General features: G+C 43.3%; 1 protein-coding gene across 1 annotated transcript in view; it reads right to left on the bottom strand.

The window, feature by feature from the left end:
* ROR2 (receptor tyrosine kinase like orphan receptor 2) overlaps positions 1-11458 on the bottom strand; it is a 130077-nt gene extending 118619 nt beyond the window's left edge. Inside the window, exon 1 of the mRNA XM_075276711.1 lies at positions 10999-11458. Coding sequence (XP_075132812.1) covers positions 10999-11080 — 82 coding nt within the window. The 5' untranslated portion in view covers positions 11081-11458. The remainder of the gene's footprint in view (positions 1-10998) is intronic.
* Between the last annotated feature and the right edge of the window lie 7041 nt (positions 11459-18499).

The following is an 18499-nucleotide window of genomic DNA, read 5'->3' as shown; positions in this document are numbered from 1 at the left end:
GGGCCCGTCTTGTATTCATTCGCCATTGTTCTCCTACTTATGCTGAAACAACTTGCAAATGGAATAAATAAGAGAAAGGTTTGGGACTGACAAACAATGCATCCTCTTTCACTGTGCTAATTCCTCACTGTTCTTTTCCTGAAAAGGTTTAACTGCCTGACTGAAAGCCTTGAGCCCTGCATAACCCTCAGACATACTTAGCCTAATAACAACTTCCTTTATTGAGTAACAACTCCAAAGGGACTGAACAACTTGAAATGTCTGTCTGTTTCCTGGTCAAGAGGGACATAGAAAGGAGAGGCCTGTGATCCTAGACCCTGAACTCCCACGCAACGAAAACAAGACTCCTTCTCCAGATATGAAAAAACGTTATCGCCTGCTTCTAATAAAAACACATACATATTGCAAACAAGATTCTCTCAGTACAGCTACAAGGCTCTTCAGTCTAGTCATACACTGCCACATTTTATGGCTTCCGTTAAATTCGTTTTATGAAATGTAGGAAGATACCACTGGTTTTGCAGAGTAATATATTACGTGCAGTTCAAACTTGCATTGAAGTTTCTTGCCATGCTAAATTGATTTTGGACCATTTGACATTGTTGGCCTGTGCTTGGGATTGTTCATCAATATTTGATCAGTAGGGTACAACCGCCATATAAAGGGATGACATTTTCTTCTTTGCTTGCACTAGTTGTAGGGCCATACTAGTGGCTGTGCCTGGTATTTCAGTTTGTCCTATTGAACTGCAGCTGGTCAAACAATAATGAGAATAGGGCCCCAATGTCTTAGACAAGTCTACTCAGCATTAAAGTTAGTTCAACTCAAACCAATTTATGCCCATATCCAATAATGTACTTTCTGTATTTATAATTCCAGAAATACAGTCTAGAACCTTTTCTGTTTGTAAAGACAGTATTCTGAAAATAATATTCTAGCAGACATTGCTCACTACACAATGACTAAATTATATACAAAAAGATCACATTCACCTTAGGCTAAATGATGGCTGGCGGAATGGAAGCTCACTAGGCCCCATTATAGACAATGTGGTCTTTTCAGCTTCATTGGTGTCTGTTATTTCCAAAATCCAAGGCATTCATTGTTCTGCTCTACTTAGGCTATCTTCACATAAGAGTTTTTTGCAGCCCGAAAAATAGGAATAGGAAACTTTTTTTGATGTTTTTTTTTTTTTTTTTTTTTTTTTTTTTTTACAAGATTTTTGTCGTGGTTTTTTTCTCCAGCACACTGAATGGACCTGGAAACTTCACCTTAAAAAACGCTCACGGTTTCTGATGTGATTTTTGCAAAAACAAAAAAAAGCATCAAAACACGCATGAAAAACAGACAAAAAAAATGGCTTTCAAGGCAGGATCCGCTTCTTATGCTCTCCTATCAGTATGTCTTTGGAGTGTGGGAAGAAACCCACACAAACACGGGGAGAACATACAAACTCCTTGCAGATGATGTTCCTGGCAGGAATCTAACCCAGTACTCCAGCGCTGCAAGGCTGCAATGCTAACCACTGAGCCACCAGGCTGCTTTTTTTTTTTCCTCTAGCTAAAAAAAAAAAAAAAAAAAAAAAAAAAAAAAAAATCAGCTAGAGGATAAAACAAAAAACCTGCTACTGACTCCCATTGAAAAGAATGGGAGGCGGTTTTTTGAGGCAGACTTAGCTTCAAAATCAGCCTAGGAAAAACTTTGAGTAGAACAACAGAACATAGCACTGACGTTAACATGACCAATCCCCACAGCTTCTATTCCAACACCCACTTGTCCCATGCAGCTTCCTGTTGCAGTGACGACATCCTAAACAGACATATGATGGCTGCAGCGTCAGTCTGCCCAATATTGCTGCTCACTGAATGAAACTGAACTGCAATAACATACATGGCTCATGAACAGACTTACCGTATATACTCGAGTATAAGCTGAATTTTTCAGCCCAGTTTTTGAGCTGAAAAAGCCCCCCTCGGCTTATACTCGAGTCAGCAAAAAAAAAAAAAAAAAATTATTATTATTTTTTTTTTTTTTTTTTTAACGAGGGGGGGTCTATGACCTGCCACAATATCAATGTATAGAATCTCTCATAAAACAGTGCAAAAAAAAAAAGAAGATTTAAAAAAAAAAATATAAGAGTTCTAAATCACTCTCACTTTCCTTAGAATACATACAAAAGTAGAAAATGACTGTGACACACATACACATTAGGTATCCCTGTGTCTGACAGTGCCCGGTCTACTGAATATAAGGTATCTGCAGTGCTCCTGTTCCATCTGGAAGGGGTTAATAGGAGCATTGCAGATCCCCTATATTCAGTCAGCCTGAATTCCAAGTAGGGGAAGAAAAAACTGTCCTCAAGCTCAGGGAAGGGGCAGACAGACAACCAAAACACCCCCTCCCCTTTCACAGCATCTACTGCACCCAAAAACTCCGACCATTTTAATTTTTGAAATTTTCCAGCAGCTGCTGCATTTCCCCCCTAGGCTTATACTCGAGTCAATAAGTTTTCCCAGTTTTCTGTGGTAAAATTAGGGGGGTCGGCTTATATTCGGGTCGGCTTATACTCGAGTATATACGGTAGTGCTGTTTCTAAAAAAACAGAAGACCCTTTTTACTGGCCCTGGACAACCCCTTTAATATAAAACTTAAAGAGTTCAAACAGAAAGTTAGTTGATATCCACCCTGTAAATATCACAGCCTCTCAAACACATATTTGTTTTCACAGGCACCTGCTATAGGCCAATAGCTAAACAGGAACTTAGCCCTTTGTACAATGCCAATGGAAGGCGGTCTAGTTTTGTAATTAGTAATGAAAGCCATTTCCACACAAATGACAATGCTGATGAACAACACCAAAGAGCATAACAAAGGCAGGTTACAAGTGAGCACTAGTCAGATGGGATTCATTCTCCCCTACTGTCCGTCTTTTCTTTAGTGAACTCACCAAACACATCAACATTTATTTGCAAGGAAGAAGAATACCCTGCAAGTAAACTCACACAAAAAAAATCAATCATTATTTCTATCATTAAGTTTCAATATTATGAGCATATACGCTGCGTTTTTTGCTCACGTAAACGCTCCGTTTATGCTGCGGAGTAAAATGGAATGTAATTTTACACATGTAAAAAATTTACGCGCGTATTTTGGAGCGTTTTTTTTTTTTTACAAGTGGAGTTTCAATAGCGTTTACGCGTGTAAAAAAACGATTCCGTAAACACTCCAAAAAACGCTCCGTAAACGCTTTTGAAACGCCACATGTAAAAAAAAAGCTCCGAAATACGCGTGTAAATTTTTTTTACATGTGTAAAATTACACTCCAAAATACACTCCATTTTACTCTGTGTGAACGCACCCTAACGGTGGCTGCTTGACCTGACAGTAGGAGCAGCTCAGATAAATGCCCATGTCCATAATGTTTTATAAAGATATTATTGTCCACTAAATCACAAAAATCATAGAGTTTTACAAGCCTGACCGTAACATTAGGCCTAAAATGAACAATGAAAATCATTCAGCGCTTTTCTGTCTAACTTCTTGACCTCAAGATTTGGAAATGGTCAAACAACAGCCTTATATGTTATGCTAGATCGCTTCGTCTCTCAATTTCCAGCAGAAAACCATAGCTGATGGATCACCATGTGACAGACCCATGGACCTGCATTTTTTGCTATTCGTTCTGACTGAATGTCAGTTACTGAAAATACCCTAGCACAGGGACCAGCAATCTTCGGCAGTCCGGCTGCTGTGAAATGACAACTCTCAGCATGCCCCCTTCACTTCTATGGGTAGCGGCAAGAACGGCAGAGCAAGTGGACATGCTGGGACTTATAGTCCCACAATAGCTGAAGCGCCTTCTCTAGTATTATGCAAAGCCACTCAGATAGAAACTGTAAAACCATAATTGGGGCAACATGCTGTCTCAGTGGTTAGCACTGCAGCCTTGCAGCGCTGGAGTCCTGGGTTTGAATCCCGCAAAGAACAACATCTGCAAGGAGTTTGTATGTTCTCCCCGTGTTTGTGTGGATTTCCTCCCATTCTACAAAAGACATACTTAAATGTAAAAAAAAAAAAAAAAAAAAGTACATTGTGATCCTTACCCTGTTTCCCCGAAAATAAGACATAGCAGAGGTTTTGGTGAATTGCCTAATATAAGGCACCCCCTGAAAATAAGACATCCCCCAATAATAATTTTTCTGCGCACAAATTGTATGAAGAAAAACATTGCAGCTGGATGAACACAGTGCGTGATGTTCCGTGTGCACAGGCATGCCGGCTGCTGACGCCACTGCGATACATTGTATCCACTGTTCCTGCTGCTGTAGGATGAGCTGGGAGATGCCCGCTGTGCATACACTACGGCATCTCCCAGCTCTTCCTACAGCAGCAGGAACAGTGGATACAATGTATCGCAGTGGCGTCAGCAGCCAGCACATCTGCGCACACAGAGCACTAAACACAGCGTTCAGCCGGCTGCAATGTTTTTCTTCATACAACTTTTGCGCAGCAGTGGTGGCAGCAGCACAAAAAAATAAAATAAGACATCCCCTGAAAATAAGACATAGCATAACTTTAAGACCAAAATTTAATATAAGACACTGTCTTATTTTCGGGGAAACACGGTATATGAGGAAGAAGAAGGAGTATATAGTCTATGAGTGGTCTGGAAAAGGTTAAAGAAGACCTTTCACCAACCTCCATGTGTCCATATACACAAGAGTAAAAGTTATCCACCCTACTGCAGTTGGTTGTTCTATCGGTCTTATGTGAAGCCCATTCTTCCCCATCAGAAAATATGAATAATAAAGAGATATATATTTTTGCTGTAATATGTTATTCTGTTACTTTTATAGTGTACATATGTAGGTCACATAGCCATCTTTAGCCTGTCTAGTAATCCTAAATAATCTATCTTTGTTTTTGGTGTGGTGTTATGTCAGCTGAGATTATAGTAACCTAAACCCATATAGGTACAATTCTGTTTGCTCTTGGATAAAACTACTCTCATCATGTATTGTTTGGCTACTTGGTGACCACTTCATGTAAACTTACCTTCAAGCTATATAAACTTTCCTGCACATCACAATGTCTAAAATGCTTCTTTGACCAAGAAAAAATAAATATATGTTAGCACAAGAGATGAAGATTGGTTCCCTTGTAAAATGTGCAGGTCAAACATGAGGACAGTGAAACAAGAATTATTGGAACAGTTACAATCTCAATGTTATTATTGGGAACAAAGAAAAGATACAAGACCAAGACACACATGCCAAGACGCATGAGCAGAGATTGTTCTGTAGATATCAGATCACTTCCAGTTGGAAGAAAGAAGAAACCTAACCTCAGTTGGGAAAAGTCAGTTTCTGTCTGCTTCAGAGTCATCTACAACCACTCAAATAATAGTAAGAGTAAACCATGTGGGACCAGTAAATGGATCTATGTGTCCGAATAAAACAAACACACTATGATTAGTAATAAAAAGAAGGAATCTGCTATGAATTAAAATGCGCCTATTATGGAAACATTTCTATCCACAGATGTCTACATAAGAGATTAATAACTGGCTCTGTATGGTTAAGAAATCTGATGGTACAATGGACTTCTAATAAACAGTGACCTCCACTATAGACACAATGATCATCGTCATGTCGGCCACAACATATGGCTATCTACACCAAAAGTAGCTGCCAAAAGGAGAGATACATTGTTGTTCTGTGCGTACAAGTGATTTTAGGGTCAGCAGCGTTCATCTCACATATTCTTCCCTTTTTGTGTAGTCACAAGCCCTAGATGAATCAAACTACATCTGTAAAAAGTGGTGGATCTCTTTCTTCTGTGTATGTCCTCACACATGGAGGTAAATATCTCTGAAGTGATGTTATCCTGAAAGTAAAGTCATAAATATCTTCAAAGTGAGGTCACCTAAAGTAAACTAAACAAAAGAACATCATGGTGTGCAAACCCAAGGACATTGTCTCATTCACTAGGAGACACTGGACAGATATTAAGACACCACATTCACAATTTCTGACGTTTACTGTATCCAAATTTACAATAACCTAACCCAGTGTGTCTTTGGAAGAGAAAATAGGCACATCAACTGAAGAAGAAAAAAAAACAAACTCTCCAGTGCTGGTGGATAATGTAATAAAAATATATAGGAAATAGAGGGTCTTGTACCAGATGCATCCAAGTTCTCAGACGTTCCTTGCAAGAACCTTCACTCAGCAAAAAGCATGCAAGATTACACGTGCAGTGTAACAATGGAAACAATTACAGTTGTTTAGGTTTGATGCCAAGGACTGACATTTATCTAACACTGAACAATTTTCTATTAATATAAAAGGATAAGGTGGCTATACACAAGGTAGGATTACAATGCCTACAACTTGTCAGTAAAACTGGCCTTGTATAGCGGTCAAACACTGGTTTGGCTAACACCTATCTTGCCTGAATTCCTCAAAAACAAACAGTACATACTTAAAACTGGGAAATGGATAGAAAACCACTAACAACAGAGTCTAAAATCCAAATGGACAATCTTTATGTCACCCAACACTTGTCATTTGGGAAAAGTAAAACACATTAGATGGTCAGGTGAACATATCCAAATCAATGGGTTTTGGATGACAATGTAATGTATGTATGAGGGGACTCTCGCCTCTCTCTGTGTAGAAGATATTGGGGATTACGGATTTCAACTGATTGATCCTTTTGTTCACAGGGAGATAAACCACTGCAAAGGCGTCAAGCAAGATAGAAGTCATCTGTCACCTGAACAAGCATTCCACCAATGGCTAAGTTACATGCATCACCAGCTTAAAGCTACAGCCTGGACATCCCAAACATCAATTGTCTTGCCATACAACATTATCTGCTGCTCTCGGACAGCTAGCTGGATTACAGCCATCATAGATCCACTGTGAATGGAAAAACATGTACCCCAATATGAATATGTACTACAGAGCTGCAGCACCATATAATTCATCATTGGGTACTGTATGCATGGAACTTCTTCAATGGGGTATGGTACAATTTATATAATGAAATGTAAATGTCCTGTGTACAACTACCGGAACAATTTTCTAGCCATCATGAATGCTTAGATTCTAATGTACATTTTCCAGCAGTACAATCTCCAAGAAAAGTTGTCCTCTCCTTGGTGAGCAGCGTCATTGTTTTATCCCTAGGAAAGTTATACACCAAGCAGGCAATGGCATTGTAATAGTGCTCAATGACTTTCAATAACTGTCTGCTGACAGCAATTCCTTCACATTTCCCTGCATGGCTATTCCCCCCAACTGTTTGACATCTTGACTCTTTGAAATCAATGAGAGCCGGTCATTTCCTTTTTCTGCAAGTGGTTTGTTCCCACTCATGGAAAAAAAAGCGAGATGCCCTTTCTTCAGGCGGATTTCGTGGCAGATTCAGCCAAGGCGTCCGCCTCGCAATACCACCCTCCGCACTAGGCCCATTCATTTGGGTCTAATCCGGAGCGGAAAGCTGCAACGGGATGCCAGTGCACTGCACAGGCAACCTGTCGCAGCAGCCGTGACAGAATGTGTTCACACGGAATCCCGTGTGAACTAGCCTTAAATCATCAAATTCATTAAAGAGCTATTGACTGAAATCCTATTAAAGTAAATATATAACAAACTAGTATGTGATTAATAATTGTATAACATAGTTTAAATCATTTTATTTCGAAGCTGGAGTTGGTAGCTTTTTTTCCCCCAACTCCACACAAAATTGACCACAACCCCATCTGCACAGCCCTGATCTCCAGGGAGGAAAGAATCAGGTATTGAAATTCAACATGCACAACCCCATAACAGAGATTTGGGGGGTCCCCATGGCCATACATAATAAACAGTCGGGCCGTGGCCCCACATGGCGTAAACGGTGTGATTTGCCCGAAAAATCGCTGCATTTTACAGTCAGAGCAAAGTGGATGGGATTCTGGCAAATCCAATGCCCCCTTTGCAGTAAAAACCGTGCTGCAGATGCACTGCGATTTCCAAAACGCAGAATTCTGCAGAAAATTGCAGAATGTCAATTAGGCTGTGTTCACATGGAGGAATTTGCTGTGGATTTGGGGGCAAACTTTGCCAACAAATCTGGAGCAGGTTCCTCTTGGAATCCGCCTCCCATTGTTTCAATGGGAGGCAGAGATCGCAGCAGAACGGAGAAAAAAAAAAGTGTCCTGCTTGATATTGCCGCTAATTCAGCCACAGTTTCTGCAATTCGAAACTCCCTGCTTAGACCCATTCATCCAGGCCTAATCAGTAGCGGGATGTCGCGACGGAATTCCGATGCACTGCATAGGCATCCCTTCTCTACAAAACTGTGGTGAAAATGGGGTGGCTCAGTGGTTAGCACCGCAGCCTTGCAGTGCTGGAGTCCTGGTGTTCAAATCCCGCCAAGGGCAAAAAACCATCTGCAAGGAGTTTGTATGTTCTACCCCTGTTTGCATGGATTTCCATCCTATATTCCAAAAAAAAAAAGACATACTGAAGAGAAAAAAATTAACATTGGGGCTCACAATCAACATAAAAAAGAAAATGGTGGTGGTGGAAAATGAAAAGGAATTCCTCTTCATTTTCTGCCGTGTGAACATACCCTTATACCTAAGAAAATGCAGGTGGTTTCCCCATAGGTATAATTGAAACAAAGTCCGCAGAGGAAACCTCTGTGAACTTTCTGTCTAACTCACTGAGGGAATAGCAGTACCGCGCTGCTGCTGCGCTTCTTTCGGCAGCTTTTTTTTTGCTGCGGGACGCCACGTGGGGCTTTAATCTCAGACCCCATAATGTGTATTGGATACTTAAATGTGGTTCTGTAAGCTGACCACAGACAGGCAATATTCATTGGCAGATGAAGACATGTAAATGGTATCTGGTAACAGTAGCCCCTCAAACACTGAACCCCACCACAACTGCATTTACCCACATGTCTCAAGCCTCCTTTTGTGATATAAAATAATTGAGTTTAGTGATAATAAACGTTGGTCAGCATTGTTGAAAATCTTGCAATCAGAAATAAATAATTGTTTCTCAAAATGTTATCAAATATGATCATGTTTTGTGTGTTCATTCACATATAAACATGTAATAAGTAACGGCCTAAACACTAAACTTTTCATTACAAGTAAAGGATCATCCCACTGTGCACTCTCAAAAGGGGTCATCATAAATCAACAATGGATAAAGAGAAACCTGCCTACAAACTCAGATCAAATGTCTCCCATCTCACAAGAGGCAGCAAGACCCCCTCCCCCTCCTCCAGGTAATACAACAAATGGCAGTGAGGCTGAAAGTACAGGACCCTGGAGCTGAGCAACAGGAAGTCCACAATCCAAGCATCTGTCACCTCCCGGGGAGAGCTAAATGGATTAGAGCTGGACTAGGAGAAGAAAAGTTCTTTCAAAACATGCATTTGATTAACATGTCCACTCCAATATACAAGGTCACTCACACTCCCCTGAGCTATGCTCACAATCCCTGCTGCACTTTGAACTGTAGAAATTCTCAGCTCAGCAGGGTCAGTAGGAACAAAAAAAAAAAATCACAGTCAAACACCCCAGATTGCTGAATGGATTGACACCAGATTGACCCATCCTGAGACAAAGTGATTAAATAGAGAGGGCCTTGTATTAGTGCTCAATTGTTGACGCCTGTAGTGATCAGCAGGGGTATACAGTATATGGTGTACACAGTAGTGACCCCCATTGTCCAGTACTGATAGGACACCAGTGATAAGATAACCCCTATCCACTCTAGTACCACATACTCTCAGCAGTTATCTGCACTGATATTCTGCATGCACTTATGACCTTCCTGCAATCTCTTAGGCAATCCAGACATTATAAAGCCCCCAATGACCCCTTCAAATAATGAGTCAAGACCACTAATATACTAGTTTCTAAGGGTGTGTCTCCAATTAATGCTTCTCCTACAGCACAAGAATCAGATAACTGTTACAATATTATTTTATTCTACAGGGTCACTTTGTAGACATTTCTCCAATACATCGTTCACAGGCTTTAGGCTATGCAAACCAACACCCCCCTCCCCCCAAAAAAATAGAAAGTAATGAGGTAACAATAAAATGCCTGCAGACATGTTAAAGCGACTATCTGACTTGAGGAATATCTACAAAATGCCCTTAAAGGTGGCCAAGGACAGTCTGCTGTATGCCAAGGGTGGCGACTGACTCTTCTTATGCCAGTCAGCGGTGCCAGAAGGGCTGCACAGTCTTCCTTTTACATTTATTTGAAGATTCAAAAAAGTACATGGAGTGAGGATGTGCCCACATAGGAGACGTCTTGGCACTTCTGATTGGCCTCACAAGTCTTACTGAGAGAAAGTAGGTGTTGTTTGCATATTGCGCAGTCACCCATTAAGCCCACCACCCCCATTACCACTTGAGTTGGCCATTTAGCAGATGATCTGGGGTTTCTCTATTAAGGGTGTGTCCTACTAGATGCCCACAAAGGTGGAGCAGAAACTAATCCAGTCTATGAAATAAACCCATATTACACAATGGAGAATTATTCCAGTTCTTGCACACATAACAATTGCATTTTCAGATTGACTCACAATGAAAATCCTGGCAGATTATTTTGTTGAATGTTACAGCACTGGAGATGGCTACTCCACCCAGCATTCATGAGAGTTATCCTCACATCCATGGCCACCTCTATAAGATTAATGACTAATACCCCTAGGAGGGAAGGTATTATCCAGGATGCATGCTGAAGATACCAGCTGAAGCCAACCATCACATTGCCTGCCCACCCCCAAGCTACACACAGGAGTCCTGCACAATCCTATAGTACTATATAGGTAAACAGCCCAGATGTGACCTCCCATGAAATCATCAGGGGCACAGACGATGAAGCAGTGTATTAGCCATGCACACGTGTTATCTGCCACACACTACTGCCCACCCACTCAGGATGCCCACACAATAGAGTACATGGCATGTGGCTCTTACCTGCAGCCCGATGAAGCAGCCCCGTGTACACTGCCAGCAGCCCCAGCAGCACAGCCCCCAGCCCCTCAGCTCTCCTGGACATCCTGGCAGCTTGCTTGTAGTGCAATCCTTACAGCATCCAAAGTTCCTCAGAAAAGTGAAGCTGGCAAATGAGGCAAGTGGAGGGGCTGCCTGGCAGCCCCTGTGCCGCCTGCTGCTTGTCCTCCAGCTCCCGTACAATGAGCTCTTTGTCAGCAGCCTGGTCTGCTCTGGTACTTTACCTTCTCCTTCTACCTTTATAGCGTGCAGTGTTTGGCACGACCGGGGAATATGGCACGGAATTCAGCAGTTAGGTGCCCAGTGTAACCATTCTTGTAAGCTCCACACGGAACATGGACAAACCCAAAAAAACAGACTCAAGCAAAAAAAAAAAAAAAGTTTGAAGCAGTCCTTCCACAGAGTGCCAGACCTGCCCCCTTGTGTGTCCCGCACTGTGTGAGGGGAGGTAGCGGTGGGCAGGCTTTCCTCCCTGCACCCCCTGCCAACAGCATCCTGACGTCACCACAGTGAACCACTGTCAGCCATTCAATCATGTAGTCTGTGTGAGCGCCATCTGCTGGCCAGGACGCCAGGTGAACACGGCTTTATCAGGTTAGTCAACCTGAGGCATTTGGAGAACTGCAAGTGCCAGCATGTCCTGCTAGTCAGTGTATCCCAACGACTGGACGCCTACTATTATACTAGTTACTGTTACCTTTACAAAGAATTATGTTATTTTACATGTTGGCGCTTTATAAATGAAACCATCACGTGATGCATATTCCGTGTGTAAAAAGTATTCTCCCCTCAGGATAGTGCACGAACCCCTGAAGGTATTCCTATGTTACTATTCAATGTGTTCAGCCTGAAGTATCCAGATAACTAGTAGAGGACAAGCTCATTCTGTAATACAGTTTTTTCTACTCAGGCTTTGTTCACACCTTCAAGATTTGCCATAAGTAATCCCAATGTGTATTTTGCAGAGTCTGTTGCAGAAAAACTCATATTTGTATGACATATTGACCACTGGATCTGCATAAGGATTAGCCCTCGTGAACAGCTCCTGTTCACCAACAGATTAATGCGGTCATGTGACGCCATTAAAAAATATGTCTTTCACATGGCTGATGTTCACTGTTGTGTGAGTATAGACTAACCTTATACTCACATGACTGAGTATCAACCGTGAAACTTGGTTTAGTTCACACGTAAATTACGTGTGGCTTATTTTGGCACTGGAAAAAAAAACGCTTCCTAATTAGGAAGCGTTTTTTGGACCTTATCCCGCTTTTTGTGGAGCGTTTTTTTTGTAAAAACCGCTTCCAGGTGGTTTTCCCATCCTTAAAGAGAACGGGCCGCAAAAACAGTGCGGTAAAAAACGCGCGTTTTGCGCTCCCTATTCACTTCTATTGCTTTCTTCAGGCGGAAAACGCCTGAAGAAAGGTCATGTTGCTTCTTTTTTCGCCTAGAGTAAAAAAATGCTAGCGAAAAAAAAACAAAACTAGCCCACTACATAGACTAACATTCTATGGGGGAGGATTATAACGTGGATTCCGCTGTCAAAATCCTCCTCCATGTCCCTGTGTGAACTAGCCCAAAGAGAGACAAAATGTGTGGCAAGCTATGTGCGCTGCTGCAAATTTATCCCCACCCACTTCCAACTTGCTCCGCCCATTCACACCCATTCCTTTTTGTGCCCCCACACAGTATTATACCCCTACAGTCACCGTAACATGATAGGCCCCAACATTATAATGTCCCACTCCAGTTGCCATACAGTAGCATGTCCCTCTGCCATACAGTTTGTACAGTACATTTCCCATGCTGTTTCCCCTACAATATTATGTCCGTCTACTGGTTCCCCCACAGTGTCAAGCAAAAATAAAATCCCCTAATACTCACCTTGCCCCATTCCCCTGCTGTTCTTCTGTCTCTGGTCCGCAGCCTTCAGAGTGCTGCAGGCACGATGTAAGTGACGTTACTACATCACTACTACTCCTGGAGCAGAAACAGGGGCTGAATGTTGAGGCCGGTAGTGCGCAAGTGGGGGCCACTGTGGAGCATTGTACTGTATGGGGGCCACTGTGGTGCATTATACTGTGTAGTGGTCACTGTACAGCATATTATATTGTATGGGGGCCACTGTGGAGCATTATATTGTCACAGTGGAGCACATTATACTGTGCGGAGTCCACTGTGGAGCATTATACTGTACAGGGGCCACTGTGGAGCATATTATACTGTGTGGGATCCAATGTAGAGCATTATACTGAGAAGAGGCCACTGTGGAGCATTATACTGTGCGTGGACTGGGAACACTGTGGAGCATATTATACTGTGCGGGAATCACTGTTGAACATTATACTGTGTTGGGACCACTGTGGAGCATATTTTACTGTGTGAGGACCACTGTGGAGAATTACACTGTGTGAGAACCACTGTGAAGGATATTATACTGTGTGGGAGCCACTGTGGAACATATTATACTGTGCAGTGTCCACCACGTAGCATTATATACCATGTGGAGCATTATACTCAGGAGGGGGGCACTGAAAATTCCTGCTGGCAGCCCTGTGTGCTATCTCTGCATCACAACTTCCTCACTATACAGTACTTTGCATTAAGTGACCATGGAACTATTATGGCCTTCACAGTACTATAGGGGATGGCGATACTGGGTAAATACTCATAATAGGAAGATTTCAGTGAAGGAGCTGTGTTGTAAGTGATTATCAGGAAGCTGTTGGGTGGCTCCTAGAAAAGGTACCTCTGGTGGACCGTAGGCCCTTCAGTCTAACACTTTATATATATGAGAAACAGAGCAAGATGTATGTTTCTAACAATTATAAAGAAAATAGTGGGGGGCTAGCTAGGGAAACAGGGAGAGGGAGTAAGTGAGAAAGAGACAGGGAGTGAGAATGCTCTGAGTACAATCCAAGGAATCATGGGAGTTGAAGGGCACACAACAGGAGGATGTAAACAAATTCAAAGCATACTACCGTGTTTCCCCGAAAATAAGATAGTGTCTTATATTAAATTCTCATCCTAAATATATGACCTGTCTTATTTTCGGGGGACGTCTTATGGAGCGGGGGACAACCTTCCTGGGCATTGTAGCCGGCTGAACACTGTGCTCCGTGTGCACAGGAAAGCCGGCTGCTGTCCCTGCTGTGATACCACTGCTGTTGTATCCACTGTTCCGGCTGCTGTGGGATGACCTGGGAGAGTGGACTCCCCGCAGCATACGATGCTTTCCCAGCTCATCCTACAGCAGCAGGAACAGCAGATACAACAGCAGTGGTATCACAGCAGAGGCAGCAGACGGCTTTCCTGTGCACACGGAACATCATGTACAGTGTTCAGCCGGCTACAGTGGGGGTTTTTTTGTTTTGTTTTGTTTTTTTGGGGGGGTGCCTTATTTTTGGGGGATGCCTTATATTAGGCAATTCAACAAAACCTCCCCCATGCTTTACTTTCGGGGGATGTCTCATTTTTGGCGAAACACGGTAGGAGCTCCCAGAGAACCCAGAAATCACTCAAAACACTTCAAAAGTTATTTGGGTCACTTATTAACCTAACAATAGCACTAACAGACCTTTTTTGAAAATTTGTTTAAAACAATATGGCTTGTACTGTTGGCAAAAGAAAACCACCAACTGGGGATGGTGTGAGCGCTACATGTATCCTGAACTTTAGACCACTAAAATGCCATAACCTGCCTAAATACAATAAATGTATGGCATAGGCATAACTTCAAGCTATGTAACAGGGCCCCCACTTACCATGTGTTGTAGAGTAGGCCTTTGGCCCCCTAATACCTGTAGCGATTGCTACCTCTTTACCTCCTATAGCTACACCCGGTTTTACTGCTATTGTACCTTTTACCCAACCCAGAATTTCCATTCCTTACCCTAAATTGGCTGTCCCCTATTCACAGCTTAGCAGAGTAGTGTCACTGGCAGCTGACTATAAGATATGTGCCTTACTAGTGATCAGTTATGGTAATTTATTATTTATGTGCTCCCACACCCCTGCTCCTCTAAAGACAGATACATCATATAACAACACAAGTGTGACAGCATGGAAATACTAAATAGGTTAATAATTGATGTGGTCCTAAACAGTGCTCCTAAACATATCTCATAAGTAAAGGGTTTTTACTACTTTTCCTCCTTAAAGCAGTTTATAGAGGGTATTGTTTTACTATAGCCAAATAATAGAACTGAAAAGTCCAAATAGGAAACATTTGACTTATTGTATAAAAGTAGTAATCTGATCAAGTCACTGCACCTATAGAGTATCTGAAGGGTTTCCAATAAACATTTATCAGCTATCCACAGAATAGGAGACAAATGGTGGATTAGGTAGATAATCCGTTTTCCCTTAGTCCTAACAGCAGCACAATGTGGGGTATTTCTGCCAATGTGTGCTGGTAGGACAAGCAGAACTTTTAATCAGCAATTAATTAATATGCATGACTAAGCCCTATAAGAGGGCACAGAGACCTCCTCCCCGCGTGTTAATACAAGAGTACAATAAATATATATATATAGGGAGGGAAGCCTTGTGCTGCTGTTATGACTACGGATTATCTACATAATTCACCATTCCCTGACGTTATACCAGCAGCACAATATGGGGAGATTCCAAATAATCCCTGTAGGGAGGGTTTCCTCAATTTACGGAGCTCAAGACCGACCGCCCAAAGGCAGTAGCGTCCGAAGTCCGTAGTCTGTAGTGCTTCACAAATGTGTTATGAGAGGACCAAGAAGCTGCCGCGCAGATTTGTTCCAATGCTACTTCCTTCTTCTCTGGCCATGAAGTCAAGACTGCCCTCGTAGAGTGCGCCCTAAGGCAAGCCGGAGGAAAACCTTGAAAAGAGAAAGCCACCTTGATGGCTTCTCTAACCCACCGAGAAATAGATGCTTTAGAGGCTCTTTGGCCTCTAAACCTTCCAGCCAAGTTAATCAAAAGACTATCAGATCTTCTGAAAGATCGCGTATGCTCCAGATAGATTCGCAGACATCTACCCAAGTCCAGCGTATGAAGTCTTACCTCCTCCGGGGAGGAGGGAACAGGAAAGAAGACTGGCAAGGAAATTAGTTGATTTAGGTTTGCCAGGGTAGTCCTGAATTCTGGTAGAAAACGCAACTGCACCCTATCTTCAAAGAAGGAGATGTAAGGCTCTTCAGAAGATAGAGCCTGGAGCTCCCCCACTCTTTTGGCTGATGTGATGGCCAAAAGAAAGGTTGTTTTATAGGCCAAAAACTTTAGGTCCACTTCTTCCAGTGGCTCAAACGGGGAGTTGCAGAGTCCTGACAGGACTGTACCTAGATCCCACTGCTGTTCTGGAGCTGATACAGAGGGTCTAATCCTCGTTGCACCTCTTAAGAATCCACTGACCAAAGGGTGTTTAGTCAAACGCCTCCACAGATAGGCAGACAGGGCTGCAACATGTACCTTCACAGTAGAAGGAGCTAGCCCTTTGTCTAGGCCGTCCTGTAGGAAATCCAACACTGTCCCCACCGGATTAGAAAAAGCCATATTGCATCCAAGGCACCAAGACTTGAAGATTTCCCAAATCCTGCGATAATTCTTGTTTGTAGAATCTGCCTTGGCACAGGCAAGGGTCCTCAGGACGGCCTCTGACAGTCCACTATTCAGTAATAGGGACTGGTCAACCTCCAGGCTGTCAGGTTGAATCTCACCAGATCCTGGCACGTCTGTCCTCCTTGAGTGACCAGGTCTGGGAGAGGGGGAAGCCTCCAGTTTACGCCTTGACTCATCTGTATGAGCTGGGCGAACCTTTTCGGCCAGAACGGGATTATGGCAATTGCCTGGACTTGGTCCTGTCTTATTTTCATCAATACCTTGGGTATGATGGGAATTGGAGGGAATATGTAAACGAGCCTGAACCTCCAAGGGATGGACAGGGCATCTACTGCCAAGGGATTGTCCTCCTGATATAGAGAGCAGAACTTCTCTACCTTGGCTTTGAGTCGGGTTGCCATGAGGTCGACTTCTGGAAGGCCCCATTTCTGGACAATTTGTTGGAACACCTCTGGATTGATGGACCATTCTCCTGATACGGTAATACTTCGACTCAACTGATCCACTACTATGTTCAGAGAGCCCTTGATGTGAACAGCGGATAACTGGGTCAGATTTTTCTCTGCCCAGGCGAAAATGAGATTCGTCACTTTCAGGAGAAGTCTGAACCTGGTTCCTCCCTGTTTGTTCAGGTACAACACTGTGGTCATGTTGTCCGTCCGCCCGCACCTTGACAGCTTTCCCCTTGAGATGTGGACGAAGTGCAGCAATGCTAGGTATACCGCCTTGAGTTCCCTCTGATTGGAAGATCCTACTTTCAGGCTGCTCTATTGACCTTGAACAGTCTTCTCGTCTAAGTGGGCTTCCCATCCTGACTGGCATGCATCTGTTGTCAACAGAGTCCAAACTGGTTGGACTAAGGACGTTCCGTCTTTTAGGTGTATCCACTGTGAGAGAGTGAAGGGTGTGGTCTGGGAAGACAGGTATGTCCCAGCCAGGCAGCTAAAGGGTGTTTGATAAAAGCCCATACCAGGGAGGTCAGCTGACTAATCAAGGCCTGATAATAGTCTGTGTGTGAAGACTAGCAGGGTGGCACCACTCTGACAGAGTTGAACTGTCCAGACCGGACCTCCAAATCAGGTACTGCGCCACCCGTTGTTGTTGCCAAGGTGGGAGACTGGTAGCCAGTCTCCTGTATAGTCAGGGAAAAGTTTCCTTATGTTTAAGTTAGTTTTCTCAGCCGAGAAAGGTTTTGTTTTGTTTATCCTGTGGATTTGCAAAAGCAGTGTATGCGCTACATGTGAATAAAGCCTGAACTTGTGTTCAATCCAGTGTCTGTGTCCCTGTTTCCTGCACTGCTACAAGCATCTACCTGAGCGGTTCCCCACACCACCATCTGAGGGAAAGATGGGAACTGGGAGAAAGGCAGATCTTCTTGTGCAGTCCCCGTGGAGACCTGTTCCAGGTGCTCAACACTTCCATCTGGAGGGGACGCAAATGTCATATAGCCCAAGGGAACGCCTTGGCCAAAGATGACATTAGGCCAAGTACTCTCATGGCGGTTCTGATGGACACACGCTGAGTTTTGTAGAGAAATCGAGCAGCAGCCGCTATTCTTAGTATCCTTGGGATGGATAACGAGATCTGCAGAGCCTCCGCGTCCAGAAGAAATCCTAGAAACTTTCTCTGGGTGGATGGTACTACCTCAGACTTCTCCCAATTGATCAGCCAACGGCTTTGCAAATCGCAGCATGTCCGCGCTGCGATCTTTTCCGCAAGTGGGGATGGGATTCGCATGAATCCCATCCACTTTGCCTGCACTGTACAACGCCGCGATTTTTCCCGCAGTGGCTCTGCTGCGGGCAAATCGCGGCATTTCCATCCCGTGGGGCCCCAGCCTTATAGTTGTGGAAACGCTGAGTTTTTCCCTCCT

The sequence above is a fragment of the Leptodactylus fuscus genome, chromosome 1 (genome assembly GCF_031893055.1).
Source record: "Leptodactylus fuscus isolate aLepFus1 chromosome 1, aLepFus1.hap2, whole genome shotgun sequence".
Lineage (NCBI taxonomy): Eukaryota > Metazoa > Chordata > Amphibia > Anura > Leptodactylidae > Leptodactylus > Leptodactylus fuscus.
The sequence above is the reverse complement of the archived record's forward strand: the minus strand, read 5'-3'. Positions and strand labels throughout refer to the sequence as shown.